Source organism: Eptatretus burgeri, chromosome 1 (assembly GCF_056783735.1).
Source record: "Eptatretus burgeri isolate ZD-2024b chromosome 1, Ebu_testis_v1, whole genome shotgun sequence".
Lineage (NCBI taxonomy): Eukaryota > Metazoa > Chordata > Myxini > Myxiniformes > Myxinidae > Eptatretus > Eptatretus burgeri.
Genome location: NC_140961.1, coordinates 25,386,574 through 25,408,236, shown reverse-complemented (window position 1 = coordinate 25,408,236; position 21,663 = coordinate 25,386,574). Strand labels below are relative to the sequence as shown.

Here is a 21,663-nt window from a genome sequence, read left to right as displayed (position 1 = left end):
TTCCAAGATACATCTCTGCCCCGGAGGCCAGCTTGTATATGTGATCGGCCAAGGGAAAAGGCTGCGTTGATTGGTTGTCAAAGGAGTTGTAAAGACTGCAGCACTACTCGAGGAACATTGAATAAGCAAGTTGAGGGTTTAGCCCTGCAATCTTTATGAAGAGACAGAGTTATTGTGTGGGGCTTATAAGCAATGAATGACATTCCAGGTGAATGACCATCTAGGACTCTCGGTTATTTCTCAAAATCAGCAGAAAAGAAAGCAAGTACAATCTGTCAGTCATTTGTGTGAGACACTGTTTGACAAAGAGTAGTCATCTGCAGTGAAATCCTGCACATGGTTTTCCAGAGGACAATAATGCAAATCAGGAACAGGATATGTCTCAAGACACTGCATTGAGAGAAGCTAGCCTCCAAGGAAATGACAGGAGACAGAACGCTATCCAGAGCTATGCATTGCTTACATGCATGAAGGACATCCACTGGTCAGTCAAGAATAGGAACCATGTTGTCCTTGGTAGAAAGTTTAAAAATCAGGGCTGGCAGCAGACAGTCAGATGCTAAGCAGATAACCAACAAGATTGCTCCAACCTCTTGCTGTAGGTTGAGTGGCCATCTTATTTACACCATTAAATGAACAAACTGCTACGGTTTCCGAGACACGTGGCAGAGGGATGAGTGAGCGTTGGCACACATGTCTAGTATTGCTTCGGATTTCAAATGTCCTCTTTTGGAATGGATCCATTATTGGAGTTCCATGACAAGAGGGTCCAAAATTGCTGTGATGGGTTCCCAACTTGAAACGGCCTATAAACCCCCCCCCACCCCCCACCATACGAATACCGGACGAATAGCGTGGCGAGATGGAGTGCGTGCAACCGCTCAGCCAATAACGTGCTGACATTTCCAACCGCGTTCATAAAGCGAGGCCCTGTTTATTTCCTTCCAGTCCTTCCAGACTGTAGTGAGCATTCTGGAAGCCACAAGATGCCGAAACGTAAAAATGCACACACGCGTGCAACATCAGTATGAAATAGGAAGCGCAGCTATCAAAAGAACATCTCGTCACACGCTCTCGGTGAATTGCAAGACGACAATGAGACCATTTCCCCCAATACACAGCATTTGCAAGATGTACACGATGTGGTCTTCCTGTGGTGCGTACATGTGGAAAGCTGAACTGCATTCCGGTTGCCTCGGGGTAAACGCTAAATTTTCCACCTGCTGTATGCAAGAAAAAAATTGTTCTTCCCAACATCAGTGAACCACCTCGTAACAATATATTCTGAGGTCGCAAACTCATCACTGAAGAAAGCAGGGAAACGCACAAACAGCCATGGCGATCAGGGAAGACACTTGGCATGTGGATTGAACTTTTTCTATCTCAGCTGTAGTTTACCTCGCTCATTCTACGTTTTTCAAGTTTCGGTTAACAATGCAAGGTAAACAAACGTAAATATTCGGGTTCCTTCTTGGTCTTCGGTTTCATTCCCTTGGAAATGAAACTCTTGCAACACTTTTTCACTGACTGCACACCTGAAGCAAGGGATTTTTGAGCCAACATTTGGGCATACACCTTGAGTTAAGCGTTCGCGTCATTAGGTGTACAGGAAGATGTGTTACCTACAAGCGGCCCATATACGTTCAGAATCTATGGCAGTGTTTATCAAAGAATTGGACATTTTTTTCCCCGAGAACGGTAAACCGCCAAAGTTTTCACAAATCTATATCTACGACACTGCCAACGAAATCGCTCATCGAACAGCATGGAACAGCGACCTGCACCGTGATTTGCTTCAAAAGCTACAGGCAGTACTGCATGACTGCAATCCGGTCAGAAGTGCTTACAAGAAAGCCGCCAAATTACTGCAATGAGAAGAAAATGATTCCATGAAGTTCGTTTTGAGAGCGGACCCAACGACACATTTACGGTGCTATAATCTACCGACGGCAGCAGAAGTAGCGGTTCGCTTACCGGGAAGCGCTGATGTTCCATCGCACCGCGACATCATCTTGTACAAGCAGTCAAGCCTGGATCCAGAAAATCGTGACATTATCCGCATCAATAAGACCCACCCCAATTATGACCCTCTTCATTACGTGTTGCTACTACTACTTGGAGATCTGGGCTGGACATTTACCATCAAGACACGAGATGGCAAATGCGTCAGTACTATGGAGTTTTACGCTTACCATTTGATGGTTAGAAGTAACTTTAATGTAATACTATGTGGTGGTAGATTACTACAACAATATATTGTCGATCAATACGCAAAGGTTGAACAATGACGCCTGAACTACATCTACCACAATCAAAGGCAATTACGGGCGGAGTTGCATCAAGAACTATCTGAAGCAGTCGCCGCTGGGGATAATGACGGTGCCTCAATCGGTCGCAGAGTTGTCCTTCCGGCATCATTTACCGGATGCCCACAAAATATGCATCAACTGTATCAGGATTCGATGGCTATCGTTCAACGATACTCGAAACCTGACTTCTTAACATTTACGTGCAACCCCAAATGGGAAGAAATCCAGAATGAGTTATTCCCTAATCAGGTTGCCGCTGCTCGACCAGACATCGTAGCCAGAGTTTTCAATCAAAAGAAGAAGGCTTTCCTACACGATATTGTGTTTGGTCAAATATTCGGAAAGGTTCTTGCGTACATCTACATAGTGGAATTTCAGAAACGAAGGCTGCCTCACCTTCACATGTTGGTGATTCTCCACCAAGAAAGTAAGCCTCGATCACTGGACCATTATGACAAATTCGTCACGTCAGAAATTCCCGACCCATCGCAGACTCGATTGCATAACGTGATCATACAGAACATGATACACGGACCATGCGGCACGGCCAATCCTCGATCGCCTTGCATGGGAACAAGGCAAATGCACTAAACAATTCCCCAAGCAATTCTGCGAAACGATGCGAAGCATGCACAATGGCTACCCGTTATATAGAAGAAGGGATTCCGGACCTCAGGTACAAAAAAAAGGGGTGAACGTTGATAACCGCTGGGTCGTTCCTTATAACCCGTACATGTCCTCCAAGTATTACGCCCACATCAATGTTGAAGTCTGCTCGACGGTCATGGCAGTCAAATATCTCTACAAATATTCTATAAAGGACCACATCGTATTATGGCCACTGTATGTGAAGACGATCAACAACAAACTGACAACGACGTGAATGAGATCAACCGGTTTGTGGACGCGAGGTACGTTTCTGCATGCGACGGCTGCTGGCGTTTGTTCCACTATGATCTACATGAACGATTACAGTCTATTCAGCGTTTGGATATCCATCTTCCGAACCAAAATAGAATAGTCTATGTTCCTGGACAGGCTGCAGAAGCTTTAGACCACACCAAAGAAACAACTCTCACCGCATGGTTTATCTGTAACCGCGACTACCCTGAAGCCCGTTCTGTTCAAATACCACGAGTTCCCAGAACACTTCACGTGGAACAGCGCTACATGCAAATGGTTGCCTCAGAAACGGGGAAACACAATTGGACGCTTATACAGTGCCAGTCCATCTGAAGGCAAACTATTCTATCTTCGTTTGCTACTGTATCATTCATCTGGATGTACATCATTCAAAGATCTACGGCGACTCCCTGACGGCACCATTGCAGACACATTCAAAGCGACAGCATTGGGTCAAGGTTTCTTGGAAGACGACCGCGAATGGCATGACTGCTTCGAAGAGGCCACCATGTCAGGTTTCCCGACAACTGCGCACACTCTTCGTCACTATTCTCTTATTCTGCCAACCTGCCCAATTATTCTCCTCATTCAAACAATGTTTTAGCGAGGACAAACTCAACAATGCTAACCGGGCTGGCATCACATTGACCGACGAGAAATTAAACAACAGGACCCGAGGAGCCATCGTGGAACTCCTGCGCTACCATGGAAAATCATTGCAAGATTACCCTGACATGCCCCAATTCAGCCACGCGACCGATGCCGAACATGATCCATCCTCTTTTCTCAAGCCTGACTACGATATTCAAGCAGAAAAAAAACAAGGGGGATCACAACTGCAGACTTCTCAATCAAGATCAAAGGGTGGTTTACGAAGCGGTGATGGAAAATGTGACAACAAAGAATGGGGCAGTGTTCTTCGTCGATGGCCCCGGGGGCACTGGAAAAACGTTTCTTTACAACACCATCCTACACAGCATTCGTTCCATGAAGCTCACCACACTCGCAGTAGCATCTTCCGGGATAGCGGCTGAGTTGTTGGACGGAGGTCAAGCTGCTCATATTCTCAGTTCAAAATACCTATACCTATACAGCCACACAGCATGTGCAATATTCCAAAGAACTCTGCATTGGCTACACTGATCAAAGGAACATCAGTCATAATCTGGGATGAAGCTCCAATGATGCACAAGCAGGTCTTCGAATGCTTGCATCGCTCATTGTGCGACATTGAGATGGAAGTCTTTCGGAGGCTTGATCGTCCTATTGGGTGGTGATTTCGGACAAGTGTTACCAGTCATCAGACATGGACGTGAGGCGGACATTGTCGGAAGTAACCTGAAGAAATCATTCCTCTGGCAGGAGGGTTCAATTATTTCACCTCACCATTAACATGCGAGCTCCGATCGGCCCGTCTCACCAAAACCAATCTGTCAACGATTTTCAGACTTTGCCATCGATTGGAGACGGCAGAAAATCTACAAAACAGATGTAGGGAAGTGCAAAATACACCTATCGCCAGAAATCTGCATTGATCCAGTCATTGGTGGCGTCAACGAGCTCATCAGGTCTGTTTTCCCTGACTTGACTACAGCAGAGCAATACTGTGTCTGACAAACGAAGATGTTGACATGATCAATGATAAAAGCCTTATAAACCTTCCTGGCTGGCAAAAGCAGACATATCTCAGTGCTGATAGCGTATCTGATCCAGGACAGACGTACCTCTGTCCGACGGAGTTCTTAAACTCATTCACACCAGCGGGCTTGCCACCACATAAATTCTGTCTTCGGGTGTCCACCCCAATAATACTGCTCTGAAATTTGGACCCGCGTAATGGATAACTGAACGGAACCGAAAATGCACATAATCAGCCTTGGAAGCCGGCTGATCGAGGCCGAGATCATGACCGGCAAAAAGACAGGCAAATACGACTTCATTCACACAATAACTCTTACCCCATCGGACTCTGGACTGCCTTTTGATCTACGACAATGCCAATTCCCAATACGATCAGCATATGCTATGACCATCAACAAGAGCCAAAGACAAACTCTCACTTTCATCGGCATTAATCTAACCAATCCAGTTTTCTCACATGGTCAGTTGTATGTGGCGTTATCGTGTGCGCAATCAATGGAGTGCATCAAAATACTGCCACAACCGAGTCAACCCAACGATGGCTTCTACTAGACGGATAACATCGTTTACAGTGGATTGGGTTAACATCATTAAGTATGCTCTGCTTTTTTCGATAACAGGCACTCATTTCACGATATACGACAGCATCACATCCGTGTTATGCCATGCTTTGAGTGGGTTATCTTCTAGCTTATATAAACTAGTACGTGCCCATAAAAAATTTTTTTAATAAATAAATATTCCAACCGCGAGCAACAAACAACAACCATACAGGCCGTTTCTTCGCTCTCACGTGCCCGTACGTGCGTGGCGTGGAAGTTCGCATATCACAGTTACGATGATTCGCAATTTATTCGCAATTTACCAATTATTCAATTAGCGCCAATGCATTTTGCCTTTTCGCAATGTCATCGCAAGGAAAAACGAAAAGAGAAGAGAAGAGAGAAAAAAAAATTACTTCCTGGTTCGGAGCATACCAGCTCACTCTGATGTTACCGAAATTTATGCACCGTCTCCTATGAAAACGATCATAACTTGCGGCATTGTGTTAATCTATAAATGCGCATAAGAAATCGAGAAATTAGAATACACGAAGTCATCACTCTACGGAAGTCCGTACGTTGTAACCCGTAATGGGGAACGCAGCTGAGCTTCCCTTCCCCATCGGCCACACCCACGCAACGTGTCTTGTCATTGGTTTGGTAAATAAATGGCCATAACTTGGGAAGCACTTGTCCGATTAATATCAAACCTTGAAAAGGCACATCCTCAGGGCCCCAGCAATATACCTGGTAAGTTTCAATCAGATTGGACCAGCGGTTGTCGAGAAACAGCAGTCACACACACACACACACACACACACACACACACACACACACACACACACACACACACACACACACACACACACACACACACACACACACACACACACACACACCTGGAATTATAGATAGATGAGGAACAAGACTGGGCCCAAAACACTGCCTTGGGGAACATAGGCTCCACTGTGAGGGTTCCATTGATAGCAATATCCATCCATTGGGACCATACTCTGAGCAGAGTTGGTGCTGCCTAAGCAGACTCCTTGGCTATTGGCACAATCCTGGATGGGTCGCCACTCTGACGCAGGATACCAGCAAGTTGGCACTCATTTTGATGATCTTGGAAGGATGACAGGCAGAGTCAACCCCACCTAGTATTAATTCAACAGATAAGTGGGTTTTGAACTTAGGATCTTTGGATCCCAAACCAACCACCATAACCATTAAGCCAACACCAGGTATATAGCAATATGAAGACTGCAGAAGTGGAGGAATTCAGAAATCCAGGAATGAAGGTGGCCTTCTATGACACAGGCAAAGAGATTGGGAAGCAGGCAGTATGCCAGACTATGTCGAATGCCCAATATATGTCCAGGTAAACAGTTCTCACCTCTTGTTTAAGATTGAGGGCCTCCAACAATGGACGAGAGGGGAGCAGAAACATGTCGAGAGTTGAGTGACCGGGAAGGAATCCAATTTGATAGTCAGATATTAGGTTGTTTGCAAATAGGACAGATGACATCACAAACAACGATAGATTCCACAACTTTGCTTGTAATTGGAAGCCAGCTCACTGACCTATAGTTTGTAGGATCTGCTTTTTGCAAAATTCTTGTGGATGGGAGTGATGTTTGCGGACTTTGTAAGATACGGGAGGCAGTCAAAAGACAGACCGAATGTGGCAGTTATAGGGGAAGCAGAAAAAGGAGAAGCAAGAACAGCAGATGGAACAGGTGAACAAGAACAGCAGATGTTCATGGTGATATTTGTCCTTGTTTTCCCACTCCCATACAGTTGATCAATCTATGACTGAAACATGGTTCGAAATATCCTTTCCACAATTCAACCAAAGTGATTGGTTCCCGTTTGACTTTCTCAGTGTCCATATAACCCCACACAGCCTCAGTGATGTTTGTATTAAGAGTTTGTGCAGGCCAAGGCATCTTTGAGTGTCACATCCACCTGTTTACATTCCAAATATTTTTTCCACAACATTCGCTGTACACATGGGATCATGATTGGAAATTGAAGATGAATCCCACGCAATAATGTGTTACTGAAGAAATGAGGGATTAAAATTTGAATTTCAAAAGATCAGCATTTCTTTGGCTGGAAGAATATGGGGGTTAATTTGTGAAAATCCAAGCCACCTGTGGTAATTGATTAGGTGAGAACTGATTGGTTATTCCCTCCAATAAAGAGGAAGAGACGTGATTTGGTCTTGTTATGCACACACACATACGAAGGCATGTTGAAAAGGAATGTCTCTACTCCCATCCTTTTTGTCAAAAACAAGGAAAGATATTTGAATGAAACAAAGACAGATACTAACATCAATATTTATTCCACCATGGTGTATATTTACTTCTTTACAATCCACACATTTCTCCCAATATTCAAGTCGTTTTGTGATGCCGACATGATAGAACTGTGCATCCTGCTGACTTACCCACCGCTTCACAGCAGGCAAAACACAGTCAGAAGAAAATTGTTCCCCACGAAGGTGTTCCTTAAGTTTGGGGAAGAGATGAAAATCTGACGCAAGCAAAGTCGGGGCTGGATGGTGGTGAAATCCAAGGCGACCAATTACTTTTGGAGGAGAACCATCTGAACGTCAAGACGAACCCTCCAAATCAATGGCTTCAATTTATTTAGAGTTTCAATGTTGCGCTGAGAGTTAATGGTGGAACGCTTTGACATGAATTCCAAATCAACTATACCCCTCACTTCCCAAAATAGCAGCAAACATGACTTTCTCGGCAGATGCTTGTGTCTTGAATATTTTTGGTGCTCGTCATCCTTCCTGGCGATACTCTATTAACCGTCTCTTACTCTCAGGATTGTAATGGTGCACCCAACTCTCATCTCCAATCACAATATTGAGCAGAAACTGGTTGTCTTCACATTCACAACAACAGCTCTGCAAAAACTCTTCACGCATCCTCTTGACAACGCCGTGCTACCCTCTGCCATCTTGAGCAACGCTGCAGACATCAAGTGTCAGAATCACAAAACTTCACAACCAGTGGCCAAGAGCTGTTAGAAGCTAGTCCACCAATTTGAAACAAACAGGGAAGAACAGCCTTAGCCTTAGGCAACAATTCCTTCACGATCCACCAACATCCTTAAGCCTACACAATTGACACGCAGCCATTTTGTATCCAACTCCTGGCTCATTTGATGCCACATACCAAAGCAAGAGCCCTGCAGTTTCGAATTGTATGACTCACTTCAGCCATTTATAAAACAAAAAAAAAGACAACTACTTCGACAAACTACATGAAAAAAAATCCTTTAAAATGAATGTCAATCACATAGAAGCTTAAAACCGAAAAAGACACTGGAAAAAGCAAGGCCCACAATCACCTGGCACGTCAGGAGCTGGTACGTTCATGTTCGTGAGGATGCTCTGCAGATCAGACAATTGAATAGGCTGGCTTGTCGATACACCTGAAGCACCAGTTCCACCCTCACTCTCTGTGCTTGCTTTTCCAGGGCTGTCCGCCTTGCCTGATTCATTTGAAGTCCTCTCTTCAGAGCTAGTTCCTTTGATAGGTGATGTTACTGCGGTGCTCCCCATTTCAGGAGGTAGAGGTACAGAGGCTGGGTCAGGGCTGGGTGTGGCAGTGGAGGTAGTCTTTCCAGAAGGTGTAGGACAAGTAGTTGAAGAACCACGAGACCTGCGGGGTGCACGCAGAGTGCGGGCAGATATTCCATCACTGAAAAAGAAAAAGAAAAAATCAGGCCACAATAACATTTCTTGCGGTTGTCACCTCCAGGCTAAAAGAAGCAATGCTTACATACAGGCCTCTTTAAAGTCAGTCTCAGACAGCACCACGTCATTCTTCCAGAGCATCGTATTTGCGACATTTGAGTAATCTCGTGATCCAATATTAAGTGTTGCAATCATTGTTTTATTGCATTGGTAAGTTCAATTGTGTTTTTATGATTCACATCAGCAGCCTATTGTGGTACACAAGGTGAGCCTTCCAAACATGACACTACAACCGATAGGAACCATCCGATATGGATTTTGTTACATTTCTTCTTCTTCTTCTTCAAACGGCCATAATAATGCTCATAATAATATTTGTTCATGGTGCCGATAGCTTGCAGACTCTTCGCGAAGGACACCGTGGGATCTTTTACATCCACCAACTGTCAGAAGACTGGACGCTCAGTTTATGGTCCACGCGAGGGACGGCATACACATTCATTCATCACCCTGCCTGTGAAACACTGGGATGACTGTTTATAGCTGGGTCTGGATTCAAATGCAGGTTAGACAGCTCACAGGCGAGTGTGCGTTCCTCTAGGGCCTAGGCCATCCTTGTCAGGCCAAATTTACTTTGTTACACCCACTACCCCAATTGAGAAATTTTTTTTTTTTAATGTTGAGTCAAGGTTCATGGAAGAGTTAGAACGCAGAACAAAAGGAGTGAGTGAGTGAGTGAGTGAGTGAGTGAGTGAGTGAGTGAGTGAGTGAGTGAGTGAGTGAGTGAGTGAGTGAGTGAGTGAGTGAGTGAGTGAGTGAGTGAGTGAGTGAGTGAGAGAGAGAGAGAGAGAGAGAGAGAGAGAGAGAGAGAGAGAGAGAGAGAGAGAGAGAGAGAGAGAGAGAGAGAGAGAGAGAGAGAGAGAGAGAGAGAGACCTCCATAACTCCAAAACCATAAAACCTATCAGCCTCAAACTTTGCATGCAAAGCAAGAAAACTCCAAGGAAGTGCAAGAGTGAAAATTGGGTGTTTGGGTTAATTAAAACACCCCTTTGGAAGATAATTAACGGCCTTATTTAATTATATCCTTCATCAGGCGATCCTTGGCCACCTCGCTCTCTGGGGTTTTAAGGTGTTTCCTGGGTAACCTCGCTGGGATCTGAAGCCGCCATGTATTTTTCCCTGCTCAACCATGCCTTGACTTGGAACATTAAACTTAACTTTTTCTACTGTTTGGAGAATTATATTGAGTGAACAAATTTTTTTTAGGAACATGCCAAAATTAACCAGCTTCGTTGAGCTTTATGATTTAATGCATTCACTGCTCAACCTCGTGCCCTGTCCCCCGAGGGACTGCCTATCCATAAAATCTGCCAGATCTGTGTCTATATTTTCAGAGGTTTCGCGAGGTGCTCTACAGGGTATCAAAGCGAATGTGTTGAAAAAACAGTTATCACGTCTGCATGGACCCTAAACTGATGTACCAGGTGAGGCATGCACAGATGAGCAGGCAAGATGGCGGATAATCCGCAATGTTTATTTCACAGGAAATTGAACTTTGTGACGTCTCCAGGGTTGTTCTGCAAGAAGCTGCAACTCTTTTGTGGATAAAGTCATGATTTGAACGAATGTTTCATTTCATTAACTGCTGCGTGCACGGTAAAGACTGGCTTTGAAGTTAAAGGGGTCCGACATGATATGCAGCTACAGCCTTGCCAACCATTTAATTGGAATGCTTGCATGAGTGCTCAAGCGACTTTCCGAATGCCTTCCAGCCGATAGTGGTACCACGCCACATCTTTCTAAGCGAATCATTCACTCAATGCGGACGCTTTTATCTTCCCCGTCACCCAGAGTGAGCAGTCCGTGTATATATATATATATATATATATATATATATATATACACTTTTTTTTTTTTTTCATTTTCACACACACACACACACACACACACACACACACACACACACACACACACACACACACACACACACACACACACACACGATCCGTTGTGAATCCACGAATAGCTGGTCATTGTTTCATTGGAGAAATGGGGTAGGGGGGGGTAGTGGTAGCTTGCTGGCGGTTAGTGATTCATGAGCGAGAAATAAATAAAAAATCCCATGAAAAAAAAGTGAAAATGCACAAATACGCCCAAGCAAAACCACGAATATGATGCCGAAAAACCAGGAAAACATGAAAAATCCTCGAATATCCGAAGCACAGGGCCGCGATTGTCTGAGCAGGTGGCATTTTATAAACCGCGAATAGCGGGGTCCAACAGTACTCCCTTAGAATTGACATGGCAAAATACTCACACACAAGTACAATTCATCAAATTTTAAAGAAGAGAAAAAGTCAGATCACTGCCATTATAATAATGTTGACTATTTGCTCAATTTCGATGTTGGTGGGAATGTCCAAAAAAAAAAAAAAAAAAAAAACTAATGCAACCTTTCATTACAACCCTCCTCATCATCAAAAGAGGTATGTGGATTTAAGCCAAAAAGGGCAAATATTAAAAAAAACACATCTTCACAATTAGTGCATTTCATCTTGCTGAATCAAATTGGTCAGCATCCTCCAATATAAAACAATAAAAAGAGCAATCAGAGAAAAAGAGCAATCAGAGAAAAAGAGCAGACCCTCACCAGAACTTGTTTTGTGTGGTGTATTTTGTGTGATGTTTGTGTACTGGTATGTTACATCATTAATAATAGACATAACTATAATTGCCACTTTATAACTGCTGGCAGTGATGACCAGGTACCAAAACATCCCACTTTAATTGGACACCTGACGTTTTTTATTGTTATTCAAATGAAATTATAATGGGATTAAAATTAATTCAATTGAATTTATAATGGCATTAAAATTAATTCAATTCAAATCAATTGGAAGACCAAATAGGTACAGTCCTGCATTGGAGTAATCAGAAGGAACCCAAACAAGCAAAAAGAAAAGATGAAGTAATCAGGTGGAACCTGGATAGGATTCGGGTTTCAGCTGCAACTCCTCTACCCTCAAACCCATCCAGGCACAGCCAAGTGAGCTTCATTCAAAAAAGCAAAACAAACAAAAAGAACCCAGATCAGAAAAATCAAATAATTCTGCCTGCCAAACTGTGTCCGATCAAGTTGAAATTTAAAACATGTATTCCCATTACTACTCGATCACATTTGTGAAGTTTCATGTTGAGTGATTCAGTGGTTCCAGAGAAAAATTGATTTAAAATTTTTCTTAAATCCAATATGGCTGCCAAACTATGCGACTGATCAATAATTCCTTAACAACCTAGTACACAGACGCTTTGGGGAACATTTGTGTGAAGTTTGTCCTCAATCTGTCCAGCCATTCTCGAGAACATTTTTATATGTTTTCAGGTAAATCCAATATGGCTGCCAAACCATGTGACCTATATCATGTGTGAACCTTTTGTACCTCATGGATAGGCAGTCATGTGTAAAAATTTACCTCAATCTGTTCAGCCACTTCAGAGAAAAAGATTTTTGAAGGTTTAAAAACAAAAACACAAAAAGCAATATGGCTGCCGAATCATGTAACTGATATAAAAAAAAATTTCTGGACCATTTTATCTCCAGATGACCCTCAAAAATTTTCATATTGATGAGATGTAGCGTTCTACATATGCAATTATGATGTCATAGCGAGGGCACATGTGACATCATGAAAAAAAATAAAATCAGTCAGTCATTCTCCATGAGCAGTACTTGCTGTGTGCAAAGTTTCAATTTTTCCCTTGGTGCGGTTTCAGAGATACAGATATCCAAAGTTTTTGCATTTTTCCAACATGGCGGCCAGACCACGTGACGTATGACATCACAATTATCATTAAAACATTCTACACGAGTAATCACATATATGGTGAAAAATTTGTCTCAATCCAACAAGCAGTTGCGGAGAAAAACACGAAAGTTCTGTGCAGACAAACAAACAAACGGACCCAAACGCAATATCCTCTCCTTCAGCAAGAGCAAGAAAGCACCATACCTACACATCTCTGTGTTCGTCTGAAAATCAATAATGGGGTAAAAAAAAACAACACAGTTGGGCCATTCTCAACCAAATTATGCATACGTGTTGGGGGTACGCAGGATGATGTCATGGGCACAAAAATACCCAACCAACCCCATGAGGGTGCATTCCCCTCTGTAAGTGGGCCACCATAGTGGGACGAAACTGAGGAAGGTTTTTTCCACCTATATTAAGAAAACTAATTTCCCTTTGTGTGTGTGTGTATGTCTGATCACTATAGGATTGAACACAGCCTGCCCAATCTGGGTTGACGCCTTGAAATTTTGACCTGTACACGTGGAATAGTTTAAGTGATTTAACCACGAGTTACTGCCTGAGGGAGGAGTATCAACAACACATTTTGCACTCGGAGGGAGCGGGTATTAAGAGTTCAATCAAATTATCGAGTCAGCTTTACTTTGACAATTCAGTAATGATCTTCAGTTCAGTGAACATGGGGTAATATTGTTGTGGGCTGGGGTTCAGTGGCGATAAACGACCACCAGGTGGAGCAGTGGAGTCGTCTCCCACTGAACACCCGGAATTTAGGTCGTGACTCTCGGACAACTCTGAAAGTTCACGGGTCCCTTAGTAGACCGTGGTCGCCAATATTTCGATGGCATGGGGGTAGGGTTAATTGCCTAATTTCTCCTCTCTTCTTCTTCTTCTTTCGGCTGCTCCCGTTAGGGGTCACCACAGCGGATCATCCGTATGATCCGCATCGTGATTTGGCACATGTTTTACGCCGGATGCCCTTCCTGACGCAACCCTGGTCGCCTCTTACGGCACAGGGATATGGTGCACCTATTTTAACCGGGGTATACACCGGCCCAGTATACTGGTACTCATTTCGCCGACCTCGGAAGGATGACAGGCTGAGTCAACCCCCTGGTGTATTAATTCAGTGGCCCAACGGGGCTTGAACTCAGGACCTTTTGGATCCCAAGCCGCTGCCCTAACCACTGCGCCAACACCAGGCTCCAATTAACCACCAGGTTAATTGCCTAATTTCAATATACCTAAATACCCAGGTCGTCCAACTACCGGGGAAAACCACACCCTCGACGGACCTCGGGCGGAACGGACCGTTTACTGAGCCCGATTCGGCTGTAAACCGAGCGGGGATTACCAAGATCCGTCGGTCCAAATGAACAATTTACGGCACGAACGGCCTTACTAATTCTCAATACGCACCATGCTAGGCCAATGGGAGAAAGCACAGAAAACGAGCTGGTACATTTAACATGGGTTTATTTATAATAATTATAATCGGGGAGGGGAAGCACACAAAGAGCAGAGTTATCACAAATAAAAGAAATGAAAACCATGTACAATGAAAAACACTTAATTTCAACTTACACAGACTGGCACGACACACACACACACACACACACACACACACACACACACACACACACACACACACACACACACACACACACACACACACACACACACACACACACACACACACGGTGGCCGCGGCCTGTATTTGCACCTGCCCGCCTTGTGCGGTCTGCTCGAGCTTGTCCGGTGGCGGGACTCAAACCCACCGCCAACAACGCAGCACCAAGGACCAATAACGGCGCCACGGACGCCAGCCAGCACGGGCACGGACCAGATGAGAACGCCAGCAGGCAAGACGAGGCTTCCTTTCTTTCTCCTTTATGACAGGGTGAACCTTCTTGTTTTGGACGAGGCGAACCTTCCTGCTCTCGACGAGGGGAACCTTGCTTGCTTTTTCTCCACGGCTCACCACTTCATCTTATCCTCCCCCTCCCCCGCGGGTCAAGGGCACCGCTATGAGGGACTTGCCTCCGGATTGGACGAGGAGTGGTCAGGCGACTCGTGGCCGCCCTTCATTGGTCGGGTCGAACACTCCCTCTGGCTGAGTGAGGGCGCCCCTTAGGTGGTCAGCCCCCCTGATTGGCTGGGGCGCGCGTGCGATGCTCGCCCTTTGCTCATTGGCTGGAGGAACGCTCTATGCCCCTCCTTGGAGTGGAGCCTCAATCGACGGAGGCTCCGCCCACGCCATCAGCCAAAAACACGGAGGCAATGGCGACCGGGTTGAGTGCGGGTCGGTGTCGCTGTTGTTGTTGTTATTGTAGATGTAAAAAAACCTAACTAAAAAAATAACTCAGCACACACACACGAAATTCCCATTAGATAGAAGGAGGGATTCTAACTATAAACACATACTTATCAAAATAACTAAGTTATGGGGACTGCTGTCTGTTTGTGTGCAAAGGCTTCCAGATTCGTAACAATATTAAGCCCAATGCACTATTTGCATATCCCGAAAAATCACAGGTCTCATGCTACGAGTGATAAAACTGCAATGGATATTCTGGAGTCTAAGTGTCAGATGGTCATTTGGATAAGTTTAATGATACATTAGTGACCACCTTAAAAAGATAAAATAAAGAATAAAACAAGAAGGCCTCATGAGGGAACAAACATAAAAGAAAGATGTGGAAATTTTATTGTATACCAAGTCGAGGCTCGTGCAAGAGCTAATACACAGAAACATATAACAAGGCAGGAGACAAGAGGGGTGAGAGAGGGAAGCACAAAATAGTGGAGAACAAAGACAATAGGAGATCTGTGGATATAAGCCATATATGTGAGGTAGAGGGATGGGGTGGGGTACATGGGGAAAACAAGATGGACACTACAGGGACTTTCAGGAAGGAAACAAGGAATTTGAAGGAGGTGGGTTTGGGGTGAATTAACGAGGGTAGAAAAGATTGTGGGTTTGGTTGAGGGAAGATAAGAGATGGTGGTGAACAGCTGTTTTAAAGAGAGTGTGGGAGATTGTTCCAAAAGCGGGGGGCGGGGGGGAGGAGAGGAATGAAAGCGTGAAGGTGAGCAGTGATTCTTGATTTTAGCACGTTCGACAGAAGGGTGATTTTGTTGAGCCTTGAGCGCCCTGAGGAAATATAGTGAGGACAGATCACAGAGCGGGAGGGGGAGACTGGAGAAGAGACAGAAGAAGAAAGACAGACCACTGACCTGCCTCTGGTGAGAGAGTGAGAGACCCAAAGACTCAGCTTCATCGCGGGAGATACCAATAGCTCATCGCGGGAGATACCAATGATCCTAAAAGCATTGGTTTCCATAGCGTGAAGTCGAGCAAGGTGTGAGACAGGAGCACCACCCCAGAGGGGGGAGGAGTACTCAATCAGACTGAGGATGAAAGCTTTATATGTGATGAGGAGCTCAAGTGTGCCAAGGAAAGACTTTGCACGACGTAGGATGCCCAATTGGCGACTGGCTTTGCAGATGTGGCTTTCCCAGGAGATCATGGCAGATATTGAGACCCAAAAGCTTGGGTGAAAGGACTTCTTCAAGAGAATTGTTGAGAAAGTAGACTGGGGAGGGGGGAGTTCCAGACGGTCCTTTCGGAAAAGATTGGTGAGTGTGAGATTTGTCAGGATTGAAAGACATATTCAAAGTGTTTGACCAGCTTGTGATTTTATCCAGATCTGCAGAGAGTGAAGAGGCTGCTGCCTGCTGATCAGAAGGATGAGAGATGGTACGGCAGCAGGCAGAGTCAGACATTAAGAGGATTTTCCAGGGAATCTAAGAGATCATTGATGAAAACCAGAAAAAGCACAGGGCCAAGAACACTGCCTTGAGGAACTCCAGCCTGGACAGGAAGAGATGAGAGAATTACATTAAGAGCCACGCATTTACTGCAACAGGAGAGTAAAAGTCTGCGAGACATGAGTGGAGATTGCCTTGGATACCATAGGAAGAGAGTTTGGTGAGCAGGGCAGGGTGCCAGACTGCATCAAAAGCTCACGGTATGTCGAGGGAGATGGCTCTGATCTCATGTTTGGCATTTAGGACCTCCATCCATTGTTGGGAAAGTAGAAATAACACGTCCAGGGTTGAGTGACCTGGTCTAAATCCAAATTAATGGTCAGAAATCAAGCAAATGGAGAAGAGGAATGATTTGATGTTTGAAGCGATGATGTTTGAAGGATCTGTTTTTGCATCTTTTCATGCAGAGTGGTAATTTTTGCTGATTTCCAAGCAGATGACAGATGACCTTGAGCAAATGAGAGGGTGAATAGAACAGAGAGGGTGAGCAAGAGCAGCAGAGTTGGTTTTTAGGACAGGTGGGCTGATGCCCTCTGGACCGGTTGCAGAATCTCAGTCGAGGTTTGACAGCAAGCTCTCCACCTTGTCAGGAGAAAAGGACACGGAGTCCAGGGACAGATGGGTGTGACTGGGTAAGTTGGGTACAGAAAGCGATGGGTTTCGGACACAAGATTTTGATACAAACACCGAGTTTAGGGATTCAGCCTTTTCACGTGCGGTGTCAGCAGCGCGGCTATTTAAGGTAAGGGAGGGTATGGAGGTGGAACATACACCAGAAACAGATTTGATTTTATGCCATCAGGATTTGGAGGAGGGAGAAAGGTTTGAGAGTTCATACATGAGATTCGAAAAATGTTCTTTTCTGGCTCTCCTCAGGGTAGACATACACTTGCTCCGAGCTTTGTGGAAGGAACTGAGATGTCTTCAGTAGGATTTGCCTTCCATGAGGCAAGTTGCTTCAGGACAACAGCCTCGTGACAAGCTTCAGTGTACCATGGGCGGGAGGGAAGGGTAGGACAATTGAAGAAAATGTTACTTTGACTTCAAATTCAGACAATTAATCTTTCAGAAGATACCCGTAGCAGGTTTTTACCTCATTTTGAGTCAAAGCATACACAACCGCAGAAGACTACTTCAATGCTCGACTCTCAAGGAAACAGTGCAAAACCAGAAGCACACTATATGTTGCTGGAAATGAAGTATATTTACGAGACAAAAATACACAAACCATTTTCTGCATATTTTCTTTGTGATAAGTGGATATTATTCACACATGAGAATACAATATGTACAGCAAAAATAAAACTTCTTTAATTTTGCAATTTATTTCAAAACTTAAAGGTAACTGTCTGGTCGGAGGGCATAGACGTAACCAACCTCAAGTACACAAGTTTTAAAGTGAGTGAAAAGTTATGGGAATTTCATGGAAAATGGGGTTACTTTTATAAAAGCTCATAAAAAACCCCCAAAACGTGATCATCAAGCACAGCAGAATCACAACTCGCCTTGATGATGAATGTCCGCTCCCGAGAAGACCAGCCAAAGCTCCAAGACCACCTGAAAAACAGCAATTCAAGTTCTCTTTTCAATATGACCACATCTGAATCACAAAAAACTGTCAGGGGAAAAACTCAGATTGCGGATTACTAAACCAGTACTCAACATACACTCCCCTCCCTTCTGTTATGAGTTCATGTTTGTTCATAAGGAAAATTTGCATCAAATGAAGATCACCATGTTACTTGTATGCTAAGGTAGCAGAGCAAATAGGGGTTCACAGAACTTCCAAGTATGTGTTCTTCATGATGCAGTAAATGTTATTCGTTGAAACAGAAGTCACAGCATTATCAGAAAAAGCAAACGCTTCGACTTAATTACAACACAGCTGATCATTACCCTGCACAAGCGTAGCGAAATGCAGGGTTAAGCAATTGGTTCACTTCTGTCCGTCGACAAAACGTCAGTTTATGATGGACAGACCGAGGAATAACGTAATTTAAATTGAATGTTATATTTTGAACACGAATCAGAACATGAATCGGAAAACAAGTTTGCCATTTAACAGTACAGTAGTATGGCTTTGAATCGTCCCGATTGCACATGCGCAGAGAGGAGATAATTTTTTTTTTTTTTTTTTACTCTATGTGCCTGCCTGTTAAACAAAATTGAAAATCATTCAAAACTGGAAACTTACTATCTGTAAGGATGTCATAAAGGACACAAACAACAGGCACAAATAACTAATGTAACATGTAAGATAGGGCGATGTAAAAGACACTGACCGCATCAGTGGTGGTAAATTCCAGAACTACAATATTTATTTTATTTCAATTGATTTATACAATTGAAAACAAATCGCCTTCTTGTCATGGGGGACACATTCCTGAAAAAAATAAAAGGTCTTGCTTGTTTGCTGGGTCGTGCAGGAAGTCTTGCCAGTTCCCAGGGACCCTGTTTTGACTGGCAACCTTCCTCCTAATGCCTTTGTCTCTTTTACCTCTCATAGATTCTGTGATGCTATTCTTTGAGGTCAGTGTCCCAGACCACATCAATTCCATAAAACTCAAGATCCTATCGGCTTGCTTGGTTTTGAGCTTTGGCGATGTTGGACACCTGAAGAGTCGCAGGGAGTTCTTCTCAAGTTGGTTATGGATAGAACAGGTGCATTCTATCAGCAATGATTTGTGGTAGTTGTTGCACTGGTCCTTGCCCAGTGTTTCCACATTGTGGACAGTTTTATCCATGAACTCTTCAAGAACATTACGAGTGACCAAGATCAATAATTCTGGAGTGTCATCCAGAAAGGGATTGCCAAAATCAGTGATGGTCTGCACGAGACTTAGAGCTTTCTGTTTAAAGTTCTTACGAGGATAGGCCCTCCTCGTGGTGATATTCTTTCATTTTCTTCAGCAAAGCATTCCTCAAACTCCTAAAACAGTCTTTCTTGCTCAAGCCCAGCTAGCATCCATTTTCTGAAGGTTGATGGATTTTCTGCAAGTCCGACTACACCCCCACATCCCTTCACCCTGTCATTGTTTTGTTCATGTGCCTGGTAGATAGGTATGGCTGAAAATCGATTGGTAGTCTTGAAAACAATCCAACAGCCATGCTGCACAAATTCCTCCAGAATGGAAGTAGGCAGGCTTTCCATGTCATGAATGTGAACGAAGATCCAACGAGTGTAATTGTGGTGATCAAGTCCAAAGAACCATGGAACCAGGGCCTTCAGCAATTCCACATATACAAGGAAGCTTGCTTCATGATGGGCTCTGATAAAGATGAGTCCAAGGAGCTCTAGGTTTAGGAGGGTATCCCAGTACTAGAATGTTGGGCTCTCGTTGATCGTGCATTGTTTCCAAGCCTCATCTGTGTCCTCATTGTGAGGCTGTTCTGTGCATTTGAAGGCATCCTGTTGTAGTTGGCCAAGGTTAAAGCACGAACTTGTTGTGCGTGTCTTGTTTTGATAAGATAGGAGCTACGAAGGAAGGAATCTGCTGCAATGCCTGCCTGTGTTAGTGCAGTCTTTCAAATAGAGCCCTCCAGATAGTCACCAAATGTATCCCACAATGCCATCTCAATATGGAGACCAACAAACTTGATGACATACTTGGCATGCCCATGCCAGCTCCACTGAAAGTACTTCACTAGGACCTAGAGCGGAGCATCCATGGACATTACTTGAATTTGGCCAGGGTTGAGGAATTCTGTGACTTGGTGCTGCACATCCATGCCATGCTTAATTAATCAAGACAGCTATTGCTTCCTTTTTTTATACATTGTTGAGGCTTGTATGAGAGCTAACACACAGAACGTACAAAGGGGAGCAGGAGACAAGAGGAGCGGAGAGAGGATAGGAAAAAAACAGTATGGAACAGATACATGAGGAGATCTGTGGAAGGAAGAGGGATGTGGCAGGGTACACGGGGTAAACAAGATGGACACTACAGGGATTTTCAGGAAGGAAAGCAGGGAATTTGAAGGAGATGGGTAAGTGGTGGATTAACAGGGGGAGAAAAGATCATGGTTTTGGATGGGGGAAGATAAGAGATGGAGGTGAACACCTGTTTTGAAGACCTGGAGGGAAAAGTGGGATTGAAGAGAGTGTGGGAAGGAATAGCTTTTTTACAAGATTAAAAGAGAAAAAATAGGAATAAAAAAATACACCTGTGCGGGAGTGACGGTCATCTCTGCGAGAAACAAGCATGAGTTCCTGTTACTAGGGTGTAGTGTTCTCGGGTCAGGAGGGATTTTTGGCCAACTTTGAAGTCACGTGACGCGAAAACAAAAGCGAATATCGAAAATCCAGCCGGACCAAATCTAGATATTGTCCCATAGAGTCATATACCACAATAAAATTCAAGATAACTTAAGAAATGTAGGAGAAGATAGATTTTGAAAATCGTCATTTTGCAACTACATGAAGCAGTTTTCGCAAAATTCAAAGTCACGTGACGTGTACGTATTCGAAGACATCGGTATTCTTTCGAATGGACATGAAAGACAAGGTCAGCTGCTATGCAATGACACCATTCACTAACTTTTACCATGCCCAGTAGAGAATATATAGCCTCCTAAAGGTCGGGCAGTTTTTGCAAACTTTGAAGTCACGTGACGCGAAAACGAAAGCGAAATTCGAAAATCCGTCCCGATCAAATTTAGATATTGTCCCATACATTCATATGCCACAATCAAATTCAAGATCGCTTGAGAAACGTAGGAGATAGATTTTGAAAATCGTCATTTTTGCATTTTTTGCCAACTTTGAAGTCACGTGACACGAAAGCGAATATCGAAAATCCGGCCCGACCAAATTTAGATATTGTCCCAGAGATTCATTTGCTACAATCAAATTCAAGATCGCTTGAGAAATGGCGGAGGAGATAGAATTTGAAAATCGTCATTTTGGCAA

At 44.0% G+C, this 21,663-nt stretch overlaps 1 protein-coding gene across 2 annotated transcripts in view; it reads right to left on the bottom strand.

The window, feature by feature from the left end:
* The window catches only part of ADRM1 (ADRM1 26S proteasome ubiquitin receptor), a 95,090-nt gene that overhangs the window by 20,340 nt on the left and 53,087 nt on the right, over positions 1–21,663 (bottom strand). Inside the window, exons 5-6 of one of the 2 annotated variants that reach the window (XM_085875846.1) lie at positions 18,260–18,311; positions 8,765–9,078 (exon numbers count right to left, since the gene is read on the bottom strand). In XM_085875846.1, coding sequence (XP_085731972.1) covers positions 8,765–9,078; positions 18,260–18,311 — 366 coding nt within the window. Of the gene's footprint in view, positions 1–8,764; positions 9,118–18,259; positions 18,312–21,663 lie in introns of both variants that reach the window. The other variant, XM_085875839.1, reaches the window with a different exon arrangement.